The sequence below is a fragment of the Perca flavescens genome, chromosome 4, assembly GCF_004354835.1.
Source record: "Perca flavescens isolate YP-PL-M2 chromosome 4, PFLA_1.0, whole genome shotgun sequence".
Classification (NCBI taxonomy): domain Eukaryota; kingdom Metazoa; phylum Chordata; class Actinopteri; order Perciformes; family Percidae; genus Perca; species Perca flavescens.
Genome location: NC_041334.1, coordinates 23,142,162 through 23,167,853, shown reverse-complemented (window position 1 = coordinate 23,167,853; position 25,692 = coordinate 23,142,162). Strand labels below are relative to the sequence as shown.

The window sequence follows — 25,692 nt, the reverse complement described above, 5'->3', positions numbered from 1 at the left end:
ACAACAACAACAACAACAACATCCACCGTGTATTGAAGAAGTTAATCAGCTGATAGATGTGCGATAGCAGAGGTAAAAGCCTGTGTCGCGCCAATGCAGGTTGAAAGGGCAATGGCCAATGGGGAAACACCATCACACTCATTCCGACCAATGGTGGAGCTTCATCACTCAGTGAAAGAGGGACAGACTTTTGAGGTTATAGGGCTGGTCCAACAGTCCAGCGAAAAAGTAACTTTGAAAGGGCTTTGTGGCTAGAGGCTTGTCACTGATTTAAAAAATGCTGGTCTGAGGCCTTCACATTGAACTGGCTTTAAGCCTGGATTTAAAAAAAAAACATGCTATCTATATAAAACGTGACTTTCTGACGCATAACCTTGGGAAGTTGCTGTGGCTAATTGATCATTAACGTGACAGATTAAGGAAAATGCTTTAAAAATTCAGTCCTATTTACCAGGTAGTTGAGGTGCAAAGATTTAGTAACTATAGTCTCTATTTAGATAGTGTATGAGCATAATACATGTCAGAAAATAAAATCTTATCCAAACAACAAAGATCTATAATAGTCAATGTATAATGGGAATTTCTTTGCAGTTCCTGATCAGTCTACCGCTGCCAGATCAACCAGTTATCGACGATCTAGGCCACAGGGTGTCTTACACACAGCCTCAGGCTTCAGGGTTTCAGGGCCACCCCCTCAAACTGGAAGAAGAAGCAGTGCAGCCTCAGACGGAATGGAACGAAGTGCACTCTTTATCTCTAATACGGTAACCTCATGAATTCCATAATAACATATATCCCTATATACTGTACATTACCGTACAAAATAAAACATGTTGTCTTTGAACTTGTTTTTCTTCTTTTGCTGTTCCCCACAGGGATCTCCGTCCAGTAGAATGAACCAGAAAATGACTGCAGAAAGTGAGAGCATTGCCAAGCTGAGTGAGAATTTATCACACGGACAACCTTCCCACATTCTTCTTGAGGGTAGATTTGAATAATAAGAGTTCATAGTGTTTTTTTTATCTTGTCTGCATGCTTCCGACTCATACCACAATCCGCTATTTTTTCACCAAATCACTTTTTATCAGTCTTTTCATTCTTTATTTGTTTGTGTCTTTGTATACTAACTTAATTACATGAACAGTACGATGAGGACTTTAAATTCAATGATGAAAGGCTGCATAGAAAAATGGAACCAAAGCTGGCTTTAAATAGTGTATTTTGGTACAAGGTACTGTACATATCTGGGTCCAAATTATTGTTTGTGGTGCATGGGCTTGCCATGCTAACCATCCTCTGGTTATCTGGCCAAATATGGAAGCTGCTACTCTCTCTGTACCCCAATGAGAAGCAGCCAACGGGGAAGCAGATAATGGGAACGAAGAAAGAAAGAAAGAAATTGTTATTTATAGTCTAAGTTGTAATGTTGACCCAGAAGTAGGATGCAGAGGTTATGTTGAAAGGCAGATTACTTGGTCTTTTTAAAAAAAGTGCAGTCAATAATTGGTAAGCAATCAGTTAAGGCAAATGGAGCCAGACAGGGAGCTGACAGGGAGGCATATATAAGGCACATGTATGACAATTTGGCAAAGAGAGAGAGTGAGTTGGTGGACCAGTATATATATATATATATATATATATATATATATCTCTCTCTCTCTCTCTCTCTCTCTCTCTCTCTATATATATATATATATATATATATATATATATATATATATATAAACTAAGTGACTGATAGGCAGGAATAAGGAGCAGAAACTGTGAAAATGAACCAAAAAAAAGCTGAACCCAGGACAGAAATATATATTTTTTAATATTACAGTTGAGTCCTGTACTTATGTTATTTGGAAAGAGCAATAACTATTTTCTATGCTCACATTTTCGCACAAGTGTCAGAAATCATAATTATTGATTATTAAGGAGAGTTCATAATGCTACCAAACATTGTTTTAAGTACAGAGCGTGAATACCAATTTTTTCACTATCTCCAACAAAGAAAACAGTAGTGTTGTTGGGTTTGTGAAGTTGTTTCACCTTGCTCCTGTTAAGTGTCAATTTCATTAACTGATTAGGTGACATGGAAATTTATGTTATTTACTAAACATAAATGATATGTAAATAGAAAAAAATGTAGTGACACTGACTTTGTCACTTTATTTAGAGAATGAGGAGCCAGAAGACTTGCTAGTGAGTCTAGTTGGCTTTAACTCAGTACCTCCAAATAGTTTGTGCTCTGGGTGAATGAGAATCTTTATAGATGAAAATCATTCCGCTTTTTTTTAATTTTCTGGCATGTGTTATAGCTGCATGACTTAAGTGTACTGCATGCTGTAAAAGTGCACACTGTATTCCTCTCATTAGAGCTTTAAGAATGATGCACCCTATTATTTTTGTGCATAGCTAAACGTATTTTATGGGAACCACCAAAACAAGAGCCCAGCTCTGACAGAGTATGTTCTCCCAAGAATCTAATAACAGCTTTTACAGTTGGTAAAATGACATCCTTGCATGACTGAATGCAAAAACCGATGATTAAAATTCCTTAATTCAGCTGAATATAATGTAGCTGGATGTATTCTCCCTGCACTGAATGAATGTAAGAAGCTCAGTTACTGAAATGCCTTCATTACTAGGGATTTTCATAGTGCATTATCAGTTCACAGATATGCTGCTGGCAAGCTATAATAACATTGTTGGTTGACTGTTATAAAGCTTTTTTAATTTTGAAAGTACTGCATGTACTGTAGGAACACCATGCAGCTTACAGCCCCATCCCCCAAAAGACAGAGTGTTTGACAAGCCGGGATCTAAGAAGCTACGGGTCTACAGTGCTGGAAGAGAGAGGCTACCATTGTCAGGTAAGCTGTGAGCACTCCATCTTATATTCTCTGTGTATGTTGCAATAAACAGTATGATTTGGTGAATGTACCATAGTTTAATGTGGTAAGGTGTTTCATTCTGGTTAACAGCCTCTCCAGATGCTGTACCTGGCCACAGAAAGAGAAGTAAAACCAGGGAGAAGTTCACACCCCCACCCAGTAGGCAAGAGAGCAAGCAACAGCATCTGACCCTAACAGAAAAGACAAAGCACCAAACAGCAGGTGAGGCTCACATCTGCTGTGAATAGACAGGGAGCATGACAGGAGGAAGCAGCAGCAGAAGAAGACGTGCACTTTCAGACTGAGTGATGGTTAAAAATGTCTAAAAGGACTGCGAGGGATGGCACAAAAGAGAATAATATGCATATTGAGTGATATTGGTGTCTACTTTGCATGTTCTGATTTTACGAAGTAGCTCCTTATACTTGAGAAAAATACCTACTTCTGCTCTTCATTTATAAATTAAATCACTTCAAAATATTGCATGAATTTTAATGAGCCTCATTTTATGCTGCATACACCATCGCTTTTGTTCCCCTTTTTTAATTTTGCATAGCCAACGTCAAGGCCATTTGCAGGATTTTTGTAGGAGTATCTACTCCCACTCCAGCCCAAGAAACCCCCACACACACACACACACACACACACACACACACACACACACACACACACACACACACACACACACACACACACACACACACACACACACACACACCTACACACACCTACACGAGCATTGTCCTTGCAAAATGAGTGCACATGATCTGAAAGCTCATTTATGGATTTCTCCACAGCAATACGCTCCTTTGCTGCAGCTCTGCCCACAGACAGAACGTAGTTGGTTCATTAATGGTAATATGGCACATTAAATAAAAGTCAGAGGGACGTCTCCCGAGCCCAGGGTTTGCCACACAGTGGGCAATTAGAGAAAGTGATTATACTGTGGAGAGGTTCAAATGTGCTCACTCATTCAGATAGAGATGTCTCTTTCTTTGATCTCAGGCCCATCGTAGAGTTTAAGGATGGACATGAATGGATGCATCTTTCATTTAAGGTTTTAAAAGATTGTAACTATATATTCAGAAACATAGTGTCAGATATTGTAACACTACTGTAAGATGTTCTGTTTCTACTTTAACACAAGTGGAAAGGCTTAAAACAGAATGGAAGCAATATTTGCTTGGAAAATGTTATTTTTAAGGATGTTTGGACAGAGCTGTCATTTCGTTAGTGACAACTTTGCAGTAAACTGCTGTTCTCACTACTGATTATGTTGTTTATATTGTTATATTCTCATTAAGGTATTAACATAGCAGGGCTATTAACAAAACCTACAAAAATGTCAGTACAGAAGAAATGAATGTTCTCTTTTGGCAAGCAGTGGAATTCATTACAATTTTGCATATTGTTATTATGAATGATTATGTGCATATAATCAAAGGAAATTAGAATGGCATTAATCTCATAATGACCAAATTACAAAAGGATTTATTGCTCACTGTTTTAATCCCTGCTGTCTTGTTTTGGATTTTGTTCTATAATCTATTATTTAGATGAGTGTAGATGCGCTACCGCCAAGGAAAGTTCAGGAGCTGCTCCCACACCAGCAGAGTCTCTCTCCTGCTCGATCTGTCCAGGTTTGTCTTGTGACCTGCAGGTCTGGAGCAGCTGGGAGAATAATGAAGGGTCAGAGCCCCAGCTCACTCTGCAAGAGGAGGTGTTCACTTTCTTTTCCCAGCCACACTTACCCAAACGAGGGCAAGGCCAGGGTGACCAGGAGAAGATGGAGCTGGGAGATGATCAGGTTCAGAGCAAAAGTGGGAGGCGGTATGAGGCCCAGCCTGAGGATGACTTTATCGGCAGTGAAAGTGATGAGGTATGTCTGCTTTCGGGGAGAGACACATGCTCACTGTACTTCAAATGCACATACATTTTAAGTGCATCTTATGGTATTTTGCTATGACACAAGATATATGTCCCCTGACACTAATGACCATCTGCCTTAAATAAGCAAACTTGTGTTACACACACACTAACAGTATGGACAAACACCAGATTTCTAAAATATGATTTGTCCATTTAAAGGGATGTATTCTGATTTGTGTGATCTAATTTTATCTCAATTTTGATCAATTCTCAATACTATCCCACAGTATGTCCAAAGTTTGATTTGGTTCAGTTTATTTTGATTAGTTGCCATTTACTGCAGATTCAGAATACTTTAACTTTAATGGTCAGTTATTTATCATCAGATAATGTATTAATAGTTCTGAAGTTATAATAAAGAACAGTAGTTTTCTTTATGCTGATCAGGGAAATTAAACGGTTGAACTGAGTATACAGATGACTAACTTCAAAGGAATGCTAATTGCTCATACTTATTTAAAACATTATAGCAAGTTTTATATTTCAGACATAAGAACCTCATTGTGTTGCACAGCTGATTAGTTTAGTTTTAATTTAAAAAAAATGCTATTAAAAGTAATGTATTCTATGCCCCACGTTAAAGACAAAATCCACCCTAAAACACAGTAACTGCTGCATTTTTTATTGTTTTTGTTGATAAATATCCAGAGACTGCAGCATTACTGATATGGTACCAAACACAGACAGCATGCAACTGTGTCAGCATATTTCCAGGGTATTTGTAATTGAGTCAAGAGGAGAAAATCCTCTCTAAAACATTAATAGTAAATGTCAGGCTTTAGTATCATTAACTCAGGGCTTTTCTCAAGACTCACTGTTATCCACTGACATTCTGTGCATGTGCAGATGTGCACGTATAGAGGAAAAACAGGTGTAAGTGTAAAACAGGTTCTGTGTTCTCTTTTCAGGTGACCTTTGCAAACTGCAGGTACTATACCTGCAGTTTGAGTTGTGATGTGTCTTTAGATTTTGCATTACTTTTTTGTTTAAAGAATGTTTTTTCACCTATGCTGAACATGCACAACCTTTTCATTTTCCTTGGCTGCCATTTTACATTGCTTACAAGCCAAAAATAGCTTATTATTAGCGTATTATCAGCAGTGCCTCCTGGTACTACTTCCCAAAACAAACAAAAAAATAAGTACCTGCTTTTGGCAAGCTAGGGAGAAATCGTACGACACACACACACACACACACACACACACACACACACACACACACACACACACACACACACACACACACACACACGGGTGAGACAGGTTGAAAAAGATTGAAAAGGCTACGTGATCATTTGCCTTTTCAAACACTGCCCTAATAATGAACTATCAAAACACTTCTAAAAATAACCACCAACCCACCAACCATAGGAAAGTATTGTCTGGGCTTTGATTAGCAGAATATTGTGTGCATTGTGCAGCATATTTTCTTTCTCTCTTACTTTCTAATTTTTTTCCAAAAGAACTTCTGTACCCTAGCCTGACAAGCCAGACCCACATCCAGATGTAGGGTCTGGGAACTCACCATTGACAGGGCTCAATCCGAGGGGCGGGATAAACGGTTGTCTTTCAAATTCCCTCTGCACGTAATAGGATAGCGCTACAACCAGGCAGAGCAACAAAGAAGGTAGCGGAGCTAGTTGATAGATTAAACTTTTGCCATATCCGGTCGGCAAAACTCCGAACACATCTTCCTTTTTTAAGAATGATTTCTGTGCCGTTCTTTGTTCTTTTATCAAAGAAAAATGCTTAACTCCAAGTCTTCCAGAAGTCCGCTGTTCCCAGCAGCAGCAGGCATAAGCCCCGCCCACCGACTCTATACACAATCTGATTGGCCTGACCAAAATTTGGTTTTTGCAGCTTCAAAGTCAACGGAGAGTGCCTAGACCCCCCCTGGCTGCCAAATAAATTTGCTGCCACTAGGGGGAGTGTAGATTTCTAGGCTATCTGTACCCTGCTGTCTTACTGTAACTAGGAAAATTCACTTGTTGTTGCCATGCCTTATGTAGAGTCTATAGAGTTAGTTATTTTCTCCGTCCACCTATGCATGTAAAAAAAAACAAAAAAACACCAATGCTGCTTTTTAGGGAATGTCCATTTGCATTCTGGGAAATTAACTGATATCAACCAGCTGAGGTTGAAAAAAAAACTGAATGCACACAAATATTTAATTCAAACAGTTGTCAATGAAATAACACTAAAAGTGTGTGTGATGTGGGTGTTTAAGGTAGCACTTTTCCAAATTAACACATTAAATTTAGCTTCCATCACTTGAACTATGGCTAGAGGGCGAAGAAAGAAGCATGTAATTTAATTATGGGAAAGCAGAGTAAGCAATTGGATCCAGTGCAATGCACTCTATTTTGAAACTACCAGCAGAAAGAAGGGCAGTTTTATGTTTTCTGGCTTCCCACCTACAACTTTTCTGTGAGATGGTCATTTTGGAAGTTCTTCAGAGGGGAAAACGAGAGCCCCACTTGTTGATACATATTGTCGGATACCTAGAGTTATTATAACATCTTCCCATAGGGCAAAACTGACAAACATCAACTAAGAAAGTTCATTAAAAGTTCTCTGTGGAGTTTTTGACCTCTAGTAGCGCTATGGAGCTGATTTTCCTACGAGTAGATCTCATAGCAAAAATATTGATGAGGGGATGTGCAAAAGTTAACAGCTCAGTAAAGCTATTAACAACATCGATCAATCCACCAAAACTTGGTCATTAAAATTATTAACAACAGGATTTTTGGTGTACCTTTCAACACAGTGCAAATGAGGAGACAAAATCACCACATGATAACTGCTTGAATGGAAATTAGTCTTTAAATATAGCCGCAGCGCCGCCTTTCCTGTCAGGTCAAGAAACATTGATAGAATTTGGGAAGTTTGGAGGGTGGACTCAATAAGAACTGGTGTACTACTACTATTTTACACAGTATATTCTACTATTATATAGCCAGGTTTCAATTAAAAGAATAAAATCCAGATTATATAAATGGTGCAACTGGGACACAATTGCCATGTGGGGTGGAGCCTCTCTCTCTTGATTCTGACATCCCTCATGTTTTAAATTCTCTTCAGGCGGGGGACTAAGTTGTCTCTCTTTCAAGGTTTCTGGTGTGTTGTGTTATTTCTTGTTGTTTTGATTGCTCTTGTCTCTTGTCCTTGACAGAAGGAGCAGAAGGTTGACACAGGAAGTACAATAGATTTGAGATGATGAACATTATTACTCTTATTATTATTATAACCCACCTGTTTCTAAATAGTCATGTTGGTGTTAGTTAGCCGTGTGTTAGCATTCTCTTGTTGTCCACGGCCCATGGTAAAGCGGTATGACTTTCACACAGTCCATTCACCTCCACATTCACTTCTAATCGTTGGATCTAGGGGCTGGCAGTAGCTCAGTCTGTAGGGAGTTTGGTTGGGAACCGGAGGGTCGCTGGTAGAGATGGTCCGATACCATTTTTGCTTCCCGATACCGATTCTGATACCTGAAATTGCGTATCAGCCGATACCGAGTACCGATCCGATACCAGTGTGTCATATATTTTATTATGTTTTAACAGCTGTATACTACTATCCCTGTATGGATGTGATATTATTTCTATCTTTGTTGTCGGTCTGGCTCAGGTTAAACTCTTTGTGAAACATGAACAAACACAATCAATGAATGCCACAGAACTTTCTTTTACTATCCAGTTTGACAGTCAATTGTAACGGAAAAAGAACATAAATAAACTACTTTAACGTAGATTTTCTTTAGGGCTTTATTACGTGGTATCGGATCGGTGCATAAACTCCAGTACTTCCCGATACCGATACCAGCGTTTTAGGCAGTATCGGAGCCGATGTATCGGAACATCTCTAGTCGCTGGTTTAAGTCTCCATACAGACCAAAGTATGGTGGTGGACTGGTAGCTGAAGAGGTGCCAGTTCATCTCCTGGGCACTGCCAAGGTGCCATTGAGCAAGGCACTGAACCCCCAATTGCTCGGGGCGCCTTTCCATGGGCAGCTCCCTCACTCTGACATCTCTCCATTAGTGCATGTATAGGTACTGAGCATGTGTGTGTAGTTATTGTAGTTATTATGTATTGCTAAAGAAGTAATACAGTGTTAGGGTTGTAGCCTTCTATGTCACAGGTTGTGAGACAGTTTTAACATATCGCCGCAGCTTGCTAAGCCACCATATTCTTCCAACCTGGCTATAGTAATAAATCAGACTGTGGTTAGCCATCTGACACAAGTTGGCCTGAGTTTGATTTTGATTCATTTATGGCAGGTCTCTTATTTCTCAACTTGGAGCAATATTATCTTTCAAGGTGTTGCATCAGTTTCATGCAATTCTTCTGAGCTAACGTTTGTTCTTAAACACAGAGAAATATTAAAACAAAGCAATAATAACTGAAAGAATGGACTATGCAGTAGTATAGCAACTGCTTTCATGACACGTACAGTGGGGCAAAAAAGTATTTAGTCAGCCACCAATTGTGCAAGTTCTCCCACTTAAAAAGATGAGCGAGGCCTGTAATTTTCATCATAGGTACACAACTTTGAGAGACAAAATGAGAAAAAAAAATCCAGAAAATCACATTGCAGGATTTTTAATTAATTAATTGGTAAATTCCTCAGTAAAATAAGTATTTGGTCACCTACAAACAAGCAAGATTTCTGGCTCTCACAGACCTGTAACTTTTTCTTTAAGAGGCTCCTATGTCCTCCACTCGTTACCTGTATTAATGGCACCTGTTTGAACTTGTTATCAGTATAAAAGACACCATAATTTGCAAATAAATTCATTAAAAATCCTACAATGTGATTTTTTCATTTTGTCTAACATAGTTGAAGTGTACCTATGATGAAAATTACAGGCCTCTCTCATCTTTTTAGGTGGGAGAACTTGCACAATTGGTGGCTGACTAAATACTTTTTTGCCCCACTGTACCGAATAGTCAAATGCTAGCCAAAGAGCACATTGCTACATGCCCTTAACAAACAGGCTAGCACACACTTATACACACAAACTGCAAACCCACCTGCTCACAGCCACACCCATATATGTTCTTTCAATAATACATGTAGTTCATTGTTTATTCACTTGGACTTATGAAAATGATAAGGCATTGAAAGAAAAGAGAAAACAAATAACATATGGAGGAGGTGAGATTAAAAAAACCTCAAGAGGCTTATGGTAGCCATTCACCCCAAAAACAAAGCTCAGAGATGAAAGAAAACGCCTCGAAGAGAAACAGCAGAAGAAAGAAATAAAGAGATGGAAAGTGCAGTTCTGAGGGAAGCTTCAAATTGTTTAATGTATGAGAAACAATATCTATATTATGACTTTAAAAAGTGTAAGTGTGCTGGCAATCTGGCTGTAAGTATACCACAATTGTGATCCTCTTGTGTTTTATGGAGAATGACAAGATATTACAGCAGCTTGTGTTTGAAATTTGGATTTCTCTTTTGAAAACAGGGTTAATTAAAATATATTGCGTATGTGTATATATATATATATATATATATATATATATATATATATATATGTATGTATATGTGTATATATATAAACTATAAACAAAGATATTGAATCAAGTAATCAATTATTGGTCTTGTCAATGTCAGTGCTAAACTGTTGACATGATGCAGATTGAATAATGCCATTAAAGGAACTCTTTATCCAAAATATATGTTTAAAATATGAAACATTAACCCCTGTAGGCTTAAATATGGCTCTGAAAATTTTGCAGCTTTCTCTTTCATGGACAACAGCAGCTAAAGTCTGCTTTGATTCGATAGTTAAAATGGATTCCAGTTGTGACACAGTTTTACTGCAAAGACAATGTTTCAAAATGTCCCCAGAATTTTTTCTCCAGCATTACCATGCTCTGTCCACACATGCTCAGTTTGGTCCAAAACAGTCATATTTTCCACCAGTCTGTGTTTATGTATGCATCTACAGTACTACACTTACATTAATGTGGGGTTCTAAGAATGGCCATTTGGTTTACTTGTCGGTGACAGAAGTGGTTTTTGCTGCAGGATTTTCTTTTTTTTTTTTTTTTTTTTTTAGTTTCCATGGACATTTTTTCCCCGCTATAAAACTGGGTCACAATCGGAATGTATTGTTACTGTTGTATCCAGCTGCCATCCTCAAAGTAAAGTAAATCAGCAAGTTACAAACTGTTAAGAATCATGTACCTTTCAAGTCTACAATGGTGAGTGTTTGTTATGTAACCTGATTGGTAGGCGCCACATTGTGAACTACATCACTGTGTGTTAACTTTGGATCTGAAGGTAAGAAGGATTAGCAGACTTAAAAAGAATACCATTACCCTTTTTAAATGTGAGGTTAATTTAAAGCTAAGCCACCAACACCTGGTCAATCCCAATGACTGTTTGCCATCTCACTATTGTGTTTTATTAAGCACACATCAATCGTGTTCGGGTAACATTAGAAACCGTCTATCGTATGCTCTTTGCCATGACTAACCATCCTTTTAACAGTGTGTTTTACGATAATTTTAAATCAACATTTCAGGATAAGAGCTACACCAAGTTCAACCCAGCTACTCCCAGATCTCCCAGTCCAACCTTGGATGGGCAACTTGAAGTCCATCTTAAATCTCATAACATGGATAAAACAACACCAAAGGAGCTCAGTCCAGCTACCACCAGTATGCAGTCTCCATCCAGTGGGAGAGCTGAACCAGTTGGGATCGCCCCCACACGCTGCCTCTCACCCAGTGCGACACCCCACAGACAGGAACACAAGTGTGGCTCACGTGGATCAGAGGTTGTGAACCACGTTCTGGATGAGAACAGCAGTGTATCGCTTTCAAGGAGACTCCTGCAAGAAGTCCAATTGGACTACTCCACACAGCACAAGGTACTGCTTCTATCTACAATTTTAACAAACAATAGGCCTCATGCAGACTGCTATGGCTCTATGTTTTGCATGATAGAGAGACAAGTATATAGATTTACAGTACATAAACATGAAAAGAGCAAGCACACTTCTTAGATTTGAGAACAATGAATGTTTTAAAAAAAGATGTTTATGTCACAAGAACTTTGCATTACTGATGTCTGTTAGTTGTATGTCCTTGTGAAAAGATCTAATCTGTTATGGTCCTGCTTTGTAGGCAGAGGCCTTTGGACTTTTTTAGGTAATATTCTGTGTATTAGACTGTGTGACAATATTTATTTAGTTTCATTTACTCTTAGGCCTAGTCCACACGGACACGGGTATTTTTATAACCGTGACTTTTTTTACGCGGTTCGGCCTTCCGTCCACACGAAAACGCAGTTTCAGGGCACTGTAACCGAACATTTTTGAAAACTCCGGCCAGGGTGAGCATTTTCAGAAACGCCGGTTACAGTGTTGACGTGTGGACAGTATAACCGGGTTTGCCGCTAACTGCTTTGTTGATGTTTGTTGACGATTCTTTGCAATGGCTTGACAGCGTGTTTTTGCGTTTTCATGTGGACGGAGATTTATTTTAAACCGAGCATGTGTGCACGGGTTTTTTTTTAAAAACGGAGGAGAAAAAACTCTGGTTATAAAAATACCCGTGTCCGTGTGGACTAGGCCTTAGTTTCTAGAGGATTTTGTGTTTTGGAGTTTTCTGTTTCATGTATGTATGTGTACCTTATGTGTCCTTGGAGCCCTGCCCAGCATGTCTTCCCTTGTACACCTGTGCTGTGTCTAGCCTCGTCAGCCTGCTTTTGTGTTGTCAGTCCTTGTTGCCGTTGTCTTGTCACTCAATCAATGTTCCCCTCCTTATTCCAGTTCCCTGTCCACTCTAGCTCGGCCTTGTCTTGCAATTAGCTATTTGAAATGGCATATGACATGACATGGTTAAGCTTAGTTTGAGACAAATAATTAAGGGCTGGTTTAATTTAATGTATTCAACTATATAATCAATTCTATTTTCAACAATTTGTTGTTCTGGATTACTCATCTAAAGTGTTATTGTCATATTTCAGTCACATGCCAATGCACAATGGTTGCGTTACTTTGGAAAACAGACCTAGGTTGCATCCCATTACAATTATTAACATGCCAGCAGTTGGGAAGCAACTCTCTCTCTCTCTCTCTCTCTCTCTCTCTCTCTCTCTCTCTCTCTCTCTCTCTCTCTCTCTCTTTCTCTTTCTCTCTCTCTCTCTCCCTCTCTCATTAACTGTCCCTTCACTTCTCTGACGTTTCCCTTCTGTCTGTTGGTTGCTACAATGTGAAGAAATGGAATTGGGGCCGAAAGTTTTATTTTATTTTATTGACAACAACAAAAAGCAAACATGCTAAGGAACTGAACTAAATGATGTGTGTAACTTAATTCTTCACTCAGTGACAGACTTTTCGTATTTATAGGACTGGCCCCCGCTTTGCTGCGGTCTAGCCAAAAAAAGTTGAGCATCTAGAAGGCTCGACCAAAGATCCAGATATTTTTGTCAGGAGTTGTTGGAGATCACATTACAATTATATAAACACAGTGAATGTTTTTTGTTTTTGATGAATGCAGCTTTATTGAATGTACATTAGTTTGATTAAAATACATTGTAAAGCGTTTGTTTACAGTGACTATCATTGCGTCCTCAAGTCTTCATGATGGGCTTGGCTCAATTCATTTCAAGCTCTGGTGTATTCTGTTTAGCTGTCTTTGCTCATGGTAATATGTGATCACTGCTGATTTGGACAGCGATGGAGGACTTGAAGTAAAAATGTGTAATGCCGTGCTGAGAAGGATCAGACTACAGTCTGCTACAAACTGAGGTTGGCCGCTGCTCCAGTTGAAAAGATCCAGGATCACAGGATAGTCAACTGGAGCAATCTCAAGGTCTGAAGGGAGATCTGTCACTTGGCTGTTGCTTTCTACATTTACACAACTCACTGCTGAGACATCCCCGGCAGTCCCAGCATCCTTCATCAGTGCAGCGCTTGACTACTGATTTGTGCCGACTTCAGCAGGCAGCATGCAGTGAAGGCTTTGACTGAAAGGTTGTCAGAGAAATATGACAAGGAGTTTGTTTCCCTACCTGCAGCTCTGGTTTATTGACTGCCATTAATTCAACACCAAGAAAATGCCAGGCCTCTTTGCACAAATCAAGTTAGCATAGAACTCTCTTTAGCTTGCTTAGCCACTCTAAAAGAGGGTCAAAACAAAGAATTATGTCCAGCACTGCCTTGAGCTTTGTCTCGGACTACTGTCTGCTGTTTTACGATTTACTCTACTTTGTTGTGGATCAAGTGTGTATGTATGACTGTGACAAGTGCAAGGCATTGTAATTGGGATTGCTTTCAAATAAGTATTTTCTTCTTCTTTTGTACAGGTGAACATTCTAAAGGAAGAAGACAACACACTGAAGCCTGTTGACTCCAGTGATAACAACTTACACCTGCTAAGCAGTCTACGAATGCATGGGGATGATGATGACGAGCTTCGAATGCTGGCAAGTTTTAAAAGGGAGCAGGAGGAAGATGAATGTAGAGCCTCGGGCCTCAGTGCATCTCAGATCCACCACTGTAATGTCAGCATCAGCATGAGCAGTGATGATGCATCTACATGGACCCATATCTCCATGGTTTGTACTATCATCCTTTGCTACTACTTGATCTTTTATTGTTGATTCTTCACTAACGAGCAACACTCATGTGCAGCTCAGCTACTATTTACAATCATTAGTATGTTGTCCCTCTCTCTATCTCCTGTCTGGAATAATTTTTTTGACCCTGGTGGATCCTCTCAGTTGTTAATTTCCATTTCAAGACCCTAACTTATGCCACCATGAAGTACTAATGCACCTCTTTCTCCAGCGTGTTTTCTGCATTACAAAAGATTATGGAGATAGAAAAACATTAATTGGCCTCTTACAGCTTTTAAAAGCACACTGGCATAATATCCGCAGTTCCCCCCCAGTGACTAAAATGTATTTTGGTCATTTGAAATGATCCCCAGAAGTTTTTTTTTAGAACTCAAAGGTGGTGTAGTTTGCTCTTGGCTATTGAAGGTCATTTAGATCAATGGACCATTAGCATAAGCACGTTGCACTAATGAAGAGAGAACACTGCCCTGTCTGGCCCTACTGGGTCCACTGTAGGATCCCCAGTGAATATAATCATTACAGATGCTGGCGTTATAGGCCTGTTACATTTCTGTACATGCAGGTATTCATTAATGTACTGAGATTCAAGCAGAACACAGTAAATAGTAGTATTACTGCAGGGATTATCATCTCCTTTTAGAGGACACAGAGATGTGGTCACCATTAAAAACATGTATCTTTAGACCATACCGTTAGTTTTCCACAAGGACAGGATGAGATTTACATTTGACTTAATCAAACCCCAAAGTGATGTTTACTGAATCAGCTGCAGCGCTTTACAATTATAAATACTATGGCAACAGCACCACCATCAGCATATTAAGAAAATACTTTGCCAAAAAAAAGAGTAGGAGACATACAGAAAGACATAATATTATTTTAAAAATACAAGTGTAGTTATTTTTTGAGACATTTTAACAAATACAACTTTAAAAATTATCTAATTTGTGTCTGTGAAAGATGAAACCAAGAGATGGTTTTGGGACATAGGAAGAGAATAGTCACTGTCTGGGGCTACTAGAACTGACAAGCTATTTCATGTCTCTTGATGCTATGATTCAAGTGGCCCTGCTGTTGCCATTTATATTGTTGCTGTCTCTGCTGCTGAAACTACTGTACCAGCCCAGACGTAACTTCCCCCCAGGCGATTGTATGCTATGCTTCGGTTACTCATTTGAATACAAAATAATCACCTTGTCGATTGAATGATTGTGTGAATTTAGATTTCACACACACACACACACACACACACACATATATATATATATATATATATATATATATATATATATATATATATACTCATCCCTTCCTGGCTTGAAATGTGACATTTTCTTCTTCTACTGAGTCAGTCACAATGAACTCCAGTGAAGATGTTGAATAGTTAGGTGAGTTAAGGTGAGCTATCAAATACATCTTGTGATGGGATGAAATGTTTAACTTGTATTAATAAATACAATTCATTACTGATGTGAGCAGTGTAGTGGACTAAATGCAATCTCAAATGTTTTTACTAAACTAAGACAGAATCTGCACTTTAAAAATTAGACTGGATAATTATCCAATTTAGCCTTCCATATAAAGATGAGGAGACAATTCTGCTGTCTAAAATTCTTCCAGCCAGTGTTTGTGCCTATACATTCACTGCAACATAGTCAATGTCCTGAGGAAGAGTTAAGTAATTGTACAGTGAAACAACTCCTTCATAAATCAATACATGTCCTTTACTTTCCTGTCACATCTAAATGAGTTATATCCAGCAACACTTATGTCTTCATTTGAACATTGGCATTGAGCCAGGTTTCTGTGGGAATACAAACGTCTGGTGTAGCTTCACTAAATAACACATGCACAAAGAAGAAGGGAGAATTATTAATATTAGATGTGTTAGGAGAGGAAATAATATTAGGAGGGAGAGTAATGATAGGTGTGAGACTGGGTAATGTAATACTGCTCGGCCTGCAATTTTGCTTTGGCAGTTGTACAATGGGGGTATATAACAGGAATAGCATATATACGGAGGAAAAAGCAGGAGAACAGCCACTGTAGTGTCCACTATCAGTGGGGCTGATCCACCAGCAATCACCTGGAAACTGCCTTGATAAATAAGGCAGTACGATGGATGTTAAAAATAAATGATCTGGCACAAGCACTGCTTGGTTGAACATCATTGCCAAACAGGTCCGTACAGCCCACAAATGCTGTTGCAGCAAAGTTTTACAAACAAATGTTTGAACCAAAGGTTTCTGCTGAGTTAATGTCTCCATAGCACAGGGCATGCACTGTACCAGAAATGATTGAGTCAACAGCAATGCCGATCAGAGACAGGCAGGGCTCTTTTAGGTTTTCTGATTGTTGTAGCATCATTTGACCCAGTGTGCAGGGTAACAGATGATGCACAGGCGAGGATATGTAAAAGGGGAGGGAAAGTGCAGCTTGAGAACCGGGATAGCTAAATGTTTGAACATCAGTCAAGGAGACTGGTCAAACAATAGAGGTGCCAGCTATAAGAGCCAACTAGAAGTTGGGCTGTGTTGAGGACCTAGGCTTAGCCATACCTGGTGTGAAGCAACCTTTTAGCCAATCCTGTGTTTTTTTTTCTTTGAGTCTGTGTCAGTAGTCACAGTCACGGTCGGTTCATACCTCAGTTCAGACATCATGGTTCGGTTTGGTACAATGGAGGGAAAAGCAAAACAAAAATGCAGAAGGCAATTTCTTTTTTGATTGTGCATCTCTCAGGCTGTACCACCTAGTGTCATACAGTCTCTCCACTGAGCTAGCTGCAACAGCCTGAAGTATGTAAAGTAAGATGTAAACAGTAAACAATAAGTACCCCACATCATCTCCAGACTCCATTTGTAACTTGTAAACAAAATAAGACAATCAGCTATAATGAAAATACAGCATCTCTTATTTATGAAAGTGAAAATTACATAGAATAATAACAACAAAAAGATTCTACTTAGGCGAGGCCTTCCCCCACAAAAGATAAAAGAAAGTATTCTTGCTATTAAGTGCGACAGGCATACCTTTCTAGTTTCCACTCTGCCACGACCTCCTGTAGCTGCTCAGCTAGGTGACTGCTTGTGTGCTGCTCATACAGGGGCCTCGTCTGTAGAACTGACGCTTTCATTTCCAACTCAGTCAATAAAATGAGCAGTCACCGTGAGATTCAAGATTCAAAAAGCTGTATTGTCTAATATGTTGCCATGTTAGAAAATTTTCTTTTGATTGAAGGCAGAATGTGTCAGTAGTACGAGTTTTGTATATGTATTGCATTGGGAATATAGGATTTTATGTATAATGACTTTTTAGCCAGAGGCACTCTGAACCTTCTTCCTGATGGTAATAGCTCAAAGCTTTGGTGGAGAGGGTGGGAGGCATCCACATCCATTTCCACTGCTTGTATATAAAGATCAGATGGCTGTTTTTGTGGAATGCCTATGATCTTAAGAGCTTGCCTGGCTATCCTAGCCAGCTTTCTCTTGCATTTGTTTGGTAGGAAGCTGTACCAAGATGTGATGTTGAAACCGATGACAGACTCTATCAGTGACTGGTATACTCAGGATAGAATGTCCTATCTCACTTCAAATCCTTTAAGCCCTCTGAGGAGACACATGCGCTGTTGGGTCTTTTTGTAAATTGTGTCAACATGCAGGGTGAAGGTGTGACGGTGGTCAATCAAAGTACCAAGGTAATTGAAACTTTCAACCTGTTCCACTACTTGCCCTTCCAGTCTCAATGGTGTGGATAGTGGATGAGGCGTATCAAGCAGTCGGCCCCTATGGCAACACAGTTCCTTGGTCTTGGTGATTTTTAAGCTCCAGTGAGCTTCACTTGAACCAAAGTGCCATTGTGTTGACATACTGCTTGTAAGTGGACAGAGAGTCGTCATCAGTGAGGTTGGCCACCAAGGCCATGTCATCCGCATACTTAAATAGCTCAAGTCCGTTGCTGCTGCAGGTGAGCTCATTTGTATAGAGATAGCTTTCCGTAGCACGCAAAGTCCAACCATCAGTCGTTAGTGAAACGGAGGGTGCAGCTGAGAACTCAAGCTCCATCAACGTCCGTGTTTGGCTGTATATGGAAAGGACTACAGTTTGCCTCATGTGTGGACGGGATGGCATGTTGTAACGAGGTTTGAGTACATACAGCAAATACTTGAATCCTGGTTCCTCTACAAGTGAATATGGGTGCATTGAAGATGACATGTAAATTCCGATTGCTTCTGTGATTTTTTTTTTTTTTTGCCCTATTTGTATTTGTATCTAAAGGCTGGTTAAGCACTGTAGGGAGGAGAAGTTGGACACTTTTTTTGTCTCATTCCAGTGATTTGGGTGATGCCGTCGGATATGCATTTGCATGTTAGATGTATTTCCACTCACATACCCATAACTGCTGAACAACGCCGACACAGTCCTCGTCTTATCCATCACTCTCTCGCCTGTACTACTGTAACTGACTGGGAAACCAAAGTTTTCCCAAACTTGCGATCTTAAAGAGGCCAGCGGGTCTTCTAACTCTTGTGGGTCGCCACCACACGCCATAGGCTAGGCTACTACTTAGTGCTGCTAGCTCTGAGTCACTCACTGGACCGTCGACATGTAGGCGGAGCTCGGGAGCTTCATGCATACATGTACCGTTCCACCCCTAGTCTGTGCAGCATATAGTTTTTCAGGAATGTCATCACATTGACTTTCAGCTACATGCAGCCAGTGCTACTTCACTTACTGACACATTTGGCTGTTTATTGAAATAAAATTGAATCAAGAGGTGATCAAAATAAGTAATGTACTTCTGTTAGCAGCAGATGCACTTCATATTCTTTTGGACCCAGGCGTTCCCTTTGATTCTGTAGTTCATGCAAGTTTAAATGACCATTTGAGGCACTGGGTTTAATATTACAGATGGAGTACAGAAATGGTTCAGCTCCTACCTCCCCAAAAGAATTTTCTCTATCCCCCGACAGGCAACTCATCATCATCTGTACATATTACCTGCAAAATTCCACTGGGTACAATTTTAGGTCCTGTCTTATTTTTAGAAGAGGATTACATAAAGAAGGCACTGGAGTGCACAGATAGCTCAAATTTACTTACTAAGTAGTGCAAGGACTACAGCTTCAGCATGACTGCTTCTTCATCAACGTCATGTAACGTAATAGCCTTTAAACAGGCACTAGATTTAAATAACCTCCTGAGGCTATAATATGGTCTTTAGCTTTGACAAGATGGAGAGGGTAATGCATTTGTGTTTCGTACAGCTGAATATTATTATAAATTGAATGTGAAACCATTATATTTTACCTTTCTCATACTCACAGCTCACAAATAATGTAGCTTCTTGTGTTTTAAAATCAAAAATACCACCCAGCTCCGATCGTTTGTCACTCCAATAGTTAGAGAATATCTACATTTCTGAACACATTAAACGATTTTACTTATCCCTTGATCTTGGTTTGTTCACCCTTCATTGTTCACCCATGTTTTCTGCGTCTTGCTGCGCTCTGTTTTTTTTTTTATTGGTTTTTTTCTCTTGTTGTTTGCCAGAAAGGCCGTGATCTTCACTACTTGCCAGTTAACATGGCATATAACATAGAAGAGTTTTTATTTATTTTTTTGTCCTGACCTGAAGAGGCGGCATATGGATTTCCATAAACTGTAGAAGCTTTAACATAAATTTGTGCTTGTATAGGTTTTTGTGAAAATGTTCCTTGTGCTCAGCCGGCCAGGGTTGTTAATGTTTGTCTGTAGATGTCAATGAGGCATTGTATGTGATATTGGGCAACTGAGTTCTAGACATTAGTGGTGGAATTTAACAAAGTACAAATACTTCATTACTGTATTTAAGTACATTGTCACATATCTGTACTGTACTTAAGTAGAATTAATAGTGCATACTTTTGACTTTTACTTTGTTACATTTTTCAGCAATTATCTATACTTTCTATTTCACTACATTTCTACAACGTTCCGTTACATTTTCGTTAGATTTTCTGATCAGTTGTTCCCACTGCCAAAACGTCTTCCTGACCGTCACCAGTGATTGCCATAGATATATCCTTCATTGGCTTCCAAGCAAAATGTTTGTTTTTTACTATTCCCGTTTTTAAATCATAGTTGCCCTCTATTTCTCGCCACAGCATTGTTTACTTCTCCGCCAGGCTGCGTAAGACTCGTTCATATCTTATTTATTTGGCTGGACCTCTTCACATCCGCCTCCCCATTTTCACTGCTTCACACACTTTATTTGCTTATGGTTAAAGGAAATAAAACCATCTTAAAATACATCCATGAATAAAACCAACCGCATTCCGATTCTAACAACATATATCAGTTTTATGCTGGTTAGAATAGGATCTTTTTTTAAAAGCCAGGCCTTGTTTATGGTAGTGGACAGTATGGATACTGTCGAAGCTCAGAATCAAAATAACTGAACCACCCTTTTGTAAATCACGGGGCGCTAGACACAGTGCCTTCACTGACCAAGGTGCAAACTAACAAACTAATCAACTTTTTTTTCTTAATACCATTTTAAATGGTAATATGCAAATAAGATTAAGAGAATAAATTGTTATGCAAGTACTTTTACTTTTAATACTTAAAGTACATATAAAGTCAGGTATTTTTTACTTTTACTTAAGTAGGGTTGTCATTGTGGTACTTGGTAAATATGTCTCTGGTTATTTGTACTTTTACTTAAAGGTGCTGTATGTAGGATTGCGAAGATCCAGGACAAAAATTTGAACATCGACAACTTCTCAGGCCCCTTTCTGCTAAAGCCCAAGCCCTCCTAAGCCCCTCCCCCCACAAGGGAGAATTAATGTGTGTGCATGAGCAGTGATTGACACGCAGTTAGACACCCCCAGCCCTGATTGCTGCATCTGAACAGGGAGCTGTGGATTTTTGCAAATTGCACTACAGGCTGTAGGTGGTGCCAGAGGAGCCCGATTTTTTTATTTTTTTTTTATTACCTGCTTCATGTAGTTTTACTTGAACATAGGGGCAGTTTCAGCAAATATTGAAAGTTAGTTTAATAAGTCTTACCTACTGTACCTTTAAGTACTGAGATTCAGTACTTCCTCCACCACTGCTAGACAGTGGTCTCTCCATAAAAGACATGTCGCTCCCTGTGACAGTTTATCTGTCAAAACATACACATTTTCTGTTGAGAGACAACGATCATTTGTCGAGCAATGAAGCTTAAATAGCAGTCTGATGGTGGTGGACGCGATGGCCTTCATTACCGGCCTATATTGAATGAAATAGGTTGTTCTGCACCTATACAACATTTTCAGTCTTGAAGTTCTGTGAGTGTGCATTATATTGTTTTTTATGCCCCAACAGATCACTCAGTGTTTTTTTTTTTTTTTTTGATTAATATAGATAACTGAATACTGATATGTTTTGGAAACATTTTGTAAGTCCTTGAGTTATGAGAATTTTGCAACATTTTGTAACACAACCTTTGACTTTTTCCTTTATATTACTGATCCAGCCAGCTAATCAGGGTCACCACTATCAGAAGGAAATGAACCCCCTCCTGCAATCAAACCCCAGGTACGTAAGCATGCATCACACACATTTGTAGCATAAATACTTAGCTTCAAATTTGTATTTTGTAATAAAATGTACACTACAAGACAAGGCTGACAGTTTAAAAATAGAAACAAAACTCTTGTGTCGTGATACCACATATTTATTTGTTACTTATATGTTGTGCATGAAGGTCAGGCTATGAATAGAGTCATTTTCTTTAAAAAGAACTGACATGCTGTCTCCAGAAACCTAACAACCCAGTACCTTTGCATACTATGGTATAATAGTCGAGAAAATTGCAAGCCACAATGATTTATTTCATGTATTTCCTGACAGAAAATTACCTTATGTAGCCTATTATTTGTATTTGGCTGCATGTACATGAAACTTACCCTAAAATTCATAATCAGATGGTAACCAGTGACTGCAGAATTAAATGTCAACTGTCAGATAGATATGCAAATTGGTTTGCAAACATTTTTTTCTCTTACAAATGAGTATGAATAAATTGAGAGTGTGCCAGATACAGTAGTTTTCTTCTCCCTTAACTGCTGTCATTTTCACAAGTACATACCTTTCATAATATTCACAGTTTTCCAACATCTTTTTTAACTTCAAAACATTGGGGAATTTGTGCTTTTTTAAACAATGTAGCTATGGAAGCAAACAGACTTACACATGTGACCCCGTTAGCCTCCAAGTGACAGGACTGCCAACCAACTGCAGCATTGACTCCTACTGTATATTAACTGAGAACTGAGGGAAGCAAAAATGGGTACTTTTCTGACCTGCTCTAATTCTCACATTGTTGGCACAACACTTACAAATTCCACCGTGTGTTCAGCAGGTTCTCCTAGGAGTTAGTACAGTCTTTGAGCTAAAAGCAGGAGTATGAGAGGTGTGCCTCAGCTTAATCTCTGTGAAATGAGCTCTCTAGACAGGAGTCACTTAGACCCAGGGTGTGGACTATGGTCTCCGCCCTCTGGCAGTGCGAATAATTACACAAAAGCTGTCGACGTGCTTAAGAAAAGTGTCATTTTCGTCTCTCCCCCCTTCCTGCCTGTCAAGGCAAGGATGTAACTTTGGTTTGAGAAGTGGGGGAGGAGGACACAAAACAGGAGGTCTGGGGATCGTCTGTCACAAAAGATTTTCGATTTAAATCCCATTTCCTGCATTTCTGCATACATTTAAAGGGACTATGGTGATACAGAATCCAGGAAATAATGAAGTTGACCATAATTAATTATGCCTGAAAGAATAATAGTAAACTATGTATAAGAAAAATATGTCTTACTTTCTTTATTGCTTAAGATAGTGGCCAAGACTTATAAATAAAATAATATTAAACTAATTGGAAAGTGGGGGGGACACAAACAGGATTTTGAAAAGTGTGTGTGTGTGGGGGGCATGTCCATCCTGTCCCCAGTGGAAATTACGCCCTAGTGTCAAGGTATTGGGTAATACAGGTAGACTTACACATACACATACCGTGGAAGCAGTCAGAGAGCCAGAATAAGCATCTGAGCTGTGAAGAGCTCTAAGTGAGTGAGCAAGGTTGGTTGGAGGCCCTGTGGAGGCACTCTGTGTACTGCTGATGTAATTACATTGTTGTGGAGTTAATAAACCACTAGTCTGGCTTACCGGATGTACAGTGAGGGTATAAAGCCTGACATCCTCATGCGCCAGCTAGGCATTCAACTCCCCTTCTACTATCTCTGCTATCTTTTTTGCAAGGGCACCGTTGCTGCATCCAGAACTTAGCGCCGCTCTAGACGATTGTGATTGGTTTAAAGAAATACATACAGCACAGAGCGTTTTTTCCCCCTACACCAAAATGTTAACTCGTGCAGCCAGACCATACTCCTTGGCTGACACAGTGCTGTGGAGATAGGTCTGGCAATGTGAGACTAATAAACTATTCATTCCACATCTTTCATACATTATTGGTATTATTTAACTTTTAAAGCCAGCAGTTCAGTTTAGTGTCAGCTTTTCAACAAACCTAAACATATTCCACATCTTTCATTCTTCAGAAATTGCCCTAGTTACTAACTTATTATTGTGCTTGCCAGATTTATTACCGGCAACTTTGTATGACACTTTTTTTTTTTTTTTTTTTAATCTTTTACATAACTAATGTTAAACAGACAGTGGTTCAAGTCCTTAAAAATCAAAACCAAGGGTTAAACTCACTACTGCATCAGGAGTCATACAAGGAGAAATCCATAATTGATGAAGCAAAGGCAACTTCTGCATGGCAGGAGCCTCAGTAGTTTATAATGCAAAGCAGCCACGAGACATCTTCCACCGCATTTTACCTGCCTACAGGTTAAAACCAGACTAAAGTTAAATTTTGAACTTCAAAAAGAAAACGTATTGGCCAATGGGCTTACTGTCTATTACTTGAGGAGGCAGCATAATTGAGTGCATCCAATATCAACTTCAGGCGTATAGAATGCTAAGAAGAACACATACGTTATGTAGCCCAGAAACCACCAAATGAACTCTTGAAAAAGTGAGGTGAGAAAAAGTGGGTACATCAAAAAGGTAAATCACAACACTTGTGTGTTGAACATTACAGATGGTTGTTGCATAGCAGTGAAAGAGTATCTGGGAGTGAAATATTTTCTTCATAAGAAGTAAAATGGGCTTCGTAGTTTTCAAGACGAGATGAAATAGAATTATGTACAGTGTAACCCTAATAGACATTTCAGTCGGATCAGTGTTTCTGTAATGTTCATTCGAGGGAAAATTGCTCAGAGTTAAGGCTCGAGTCAAATAGCTCATGGAGGCAGGTTTAGTATGTTGAATCAGAGGAAGAGTTAGAAGAAACTCTTCAATGCTATCATTAATAATACAGTGTCACACATTACCATCTGGGCAGTATCTAAAGGCTTACAAGCGCTGTATATCCATTTCAAGACCCGACCCTGGCTGCATATGGATGGATCCCTTGTTTCACTTCGGAGGGTTGTGGAGACCCTGCGTCACCTCACTGAGCCCTGTCTCTGCACGTCTCCATCTCTTTGTGGGTGTACACAACCAAGCGGCATGTTACAAAACAAGACAAAGGGATTGCATCATAGGTCCGCTACTCAAATTATGCAACCACCTCCTCTCTGACACTTTTGATGTATTGATGAAAAGCGAGGTAGCCTGTTGTGAACACGTGTGGACTCCAATGCATTTACTTTGTAGATATTTTCATATTTCAATGCTAACATGTTTTGGGGGGCTGAATAAACATCCAGTAAGGATATGCTGTTTGATTGAATGTCCACTGAAATTAATATTACTATTGACAGCAACCTCAAATATACTCCCTGATTTGTCTCACACAGCACTACAGCATCCACAGCTGTACTACTGAAATTAGACTTAGAAGTACGCACGCCTTGATTTATATATCGGAGGGGCAGCTGCACAGGATTTATCGTTGTGTTCTTCGTCTTTTTCTTTTAGGCATCGCATTCCGAGACACCTTTACAGTGAGTTGTATCATGGTATTATTTGAGCATCTTGGCATCACTGCAAGGCTTCCTCGCTGTTGAGAGCTACAGTTTTCTTGACAGCTAAAATGCTCCTGTTGCTGTGCTTAATGTTGGGCTTTTCTAGCATTTAAAAAAAATATTTATTTAACATGTTTATTTGCGTCTGATACTTGTGTCTGCCTTTGGTTGGCATGCCGAATGTGAAACCACAAATCAGGCTGTCACAGAGACTGTGAGTAGCAATTCAATTGTTTT

The 25,692-nt window shown here is 39.3% G+C and overlaps 1 protein-coding gene across 3 annotated transcripts in view; it reads left to right on the top strand.

Annotated features, from left to right (window-relative positions):
• Positions 1-25,692, top strand: part of cfap20dc (CFAP20 domain containing) — a 44,279-nt gene that overhangs the window by 14,466 nt on the left and 4,121 nt on the right. The window contains exons 8-15 of one of the 3 annotated variants that reach the window (XM_028576081.1): positions 592-764; positions 876-939; positions 2,751-2,861; positions 2,973-3,104; positions 4,439-4,761; positions 11,347-11,694; positions 14,136-14,387; positions 21,906-21,967. In XM_028576081.1, coding sequence (XP_028431882.1) covers positions 592-764; positions 876-939; positions 2,751-2,861; positions 2,973-3,104; positions 4,439-4,761; positions 11,347-11,694; positions 14,136-14,387; positions 21,906-21,967 — 1,465 coding nt within the window. Of the gene's footprint in view, positions 1-591; positions 765-875; positions 985-2,750; positions 2,862-2,972; positions 3,105-4,438; positions 4,762-11,346; positions 11,695-14,135; positions 14,388-21,905; positions 21,968-25,692 lie in introns of those variants that run through there. The other 2 variants (XM_028576080.1, XM_028576082.1) reach the window with 2 other exon arrangements.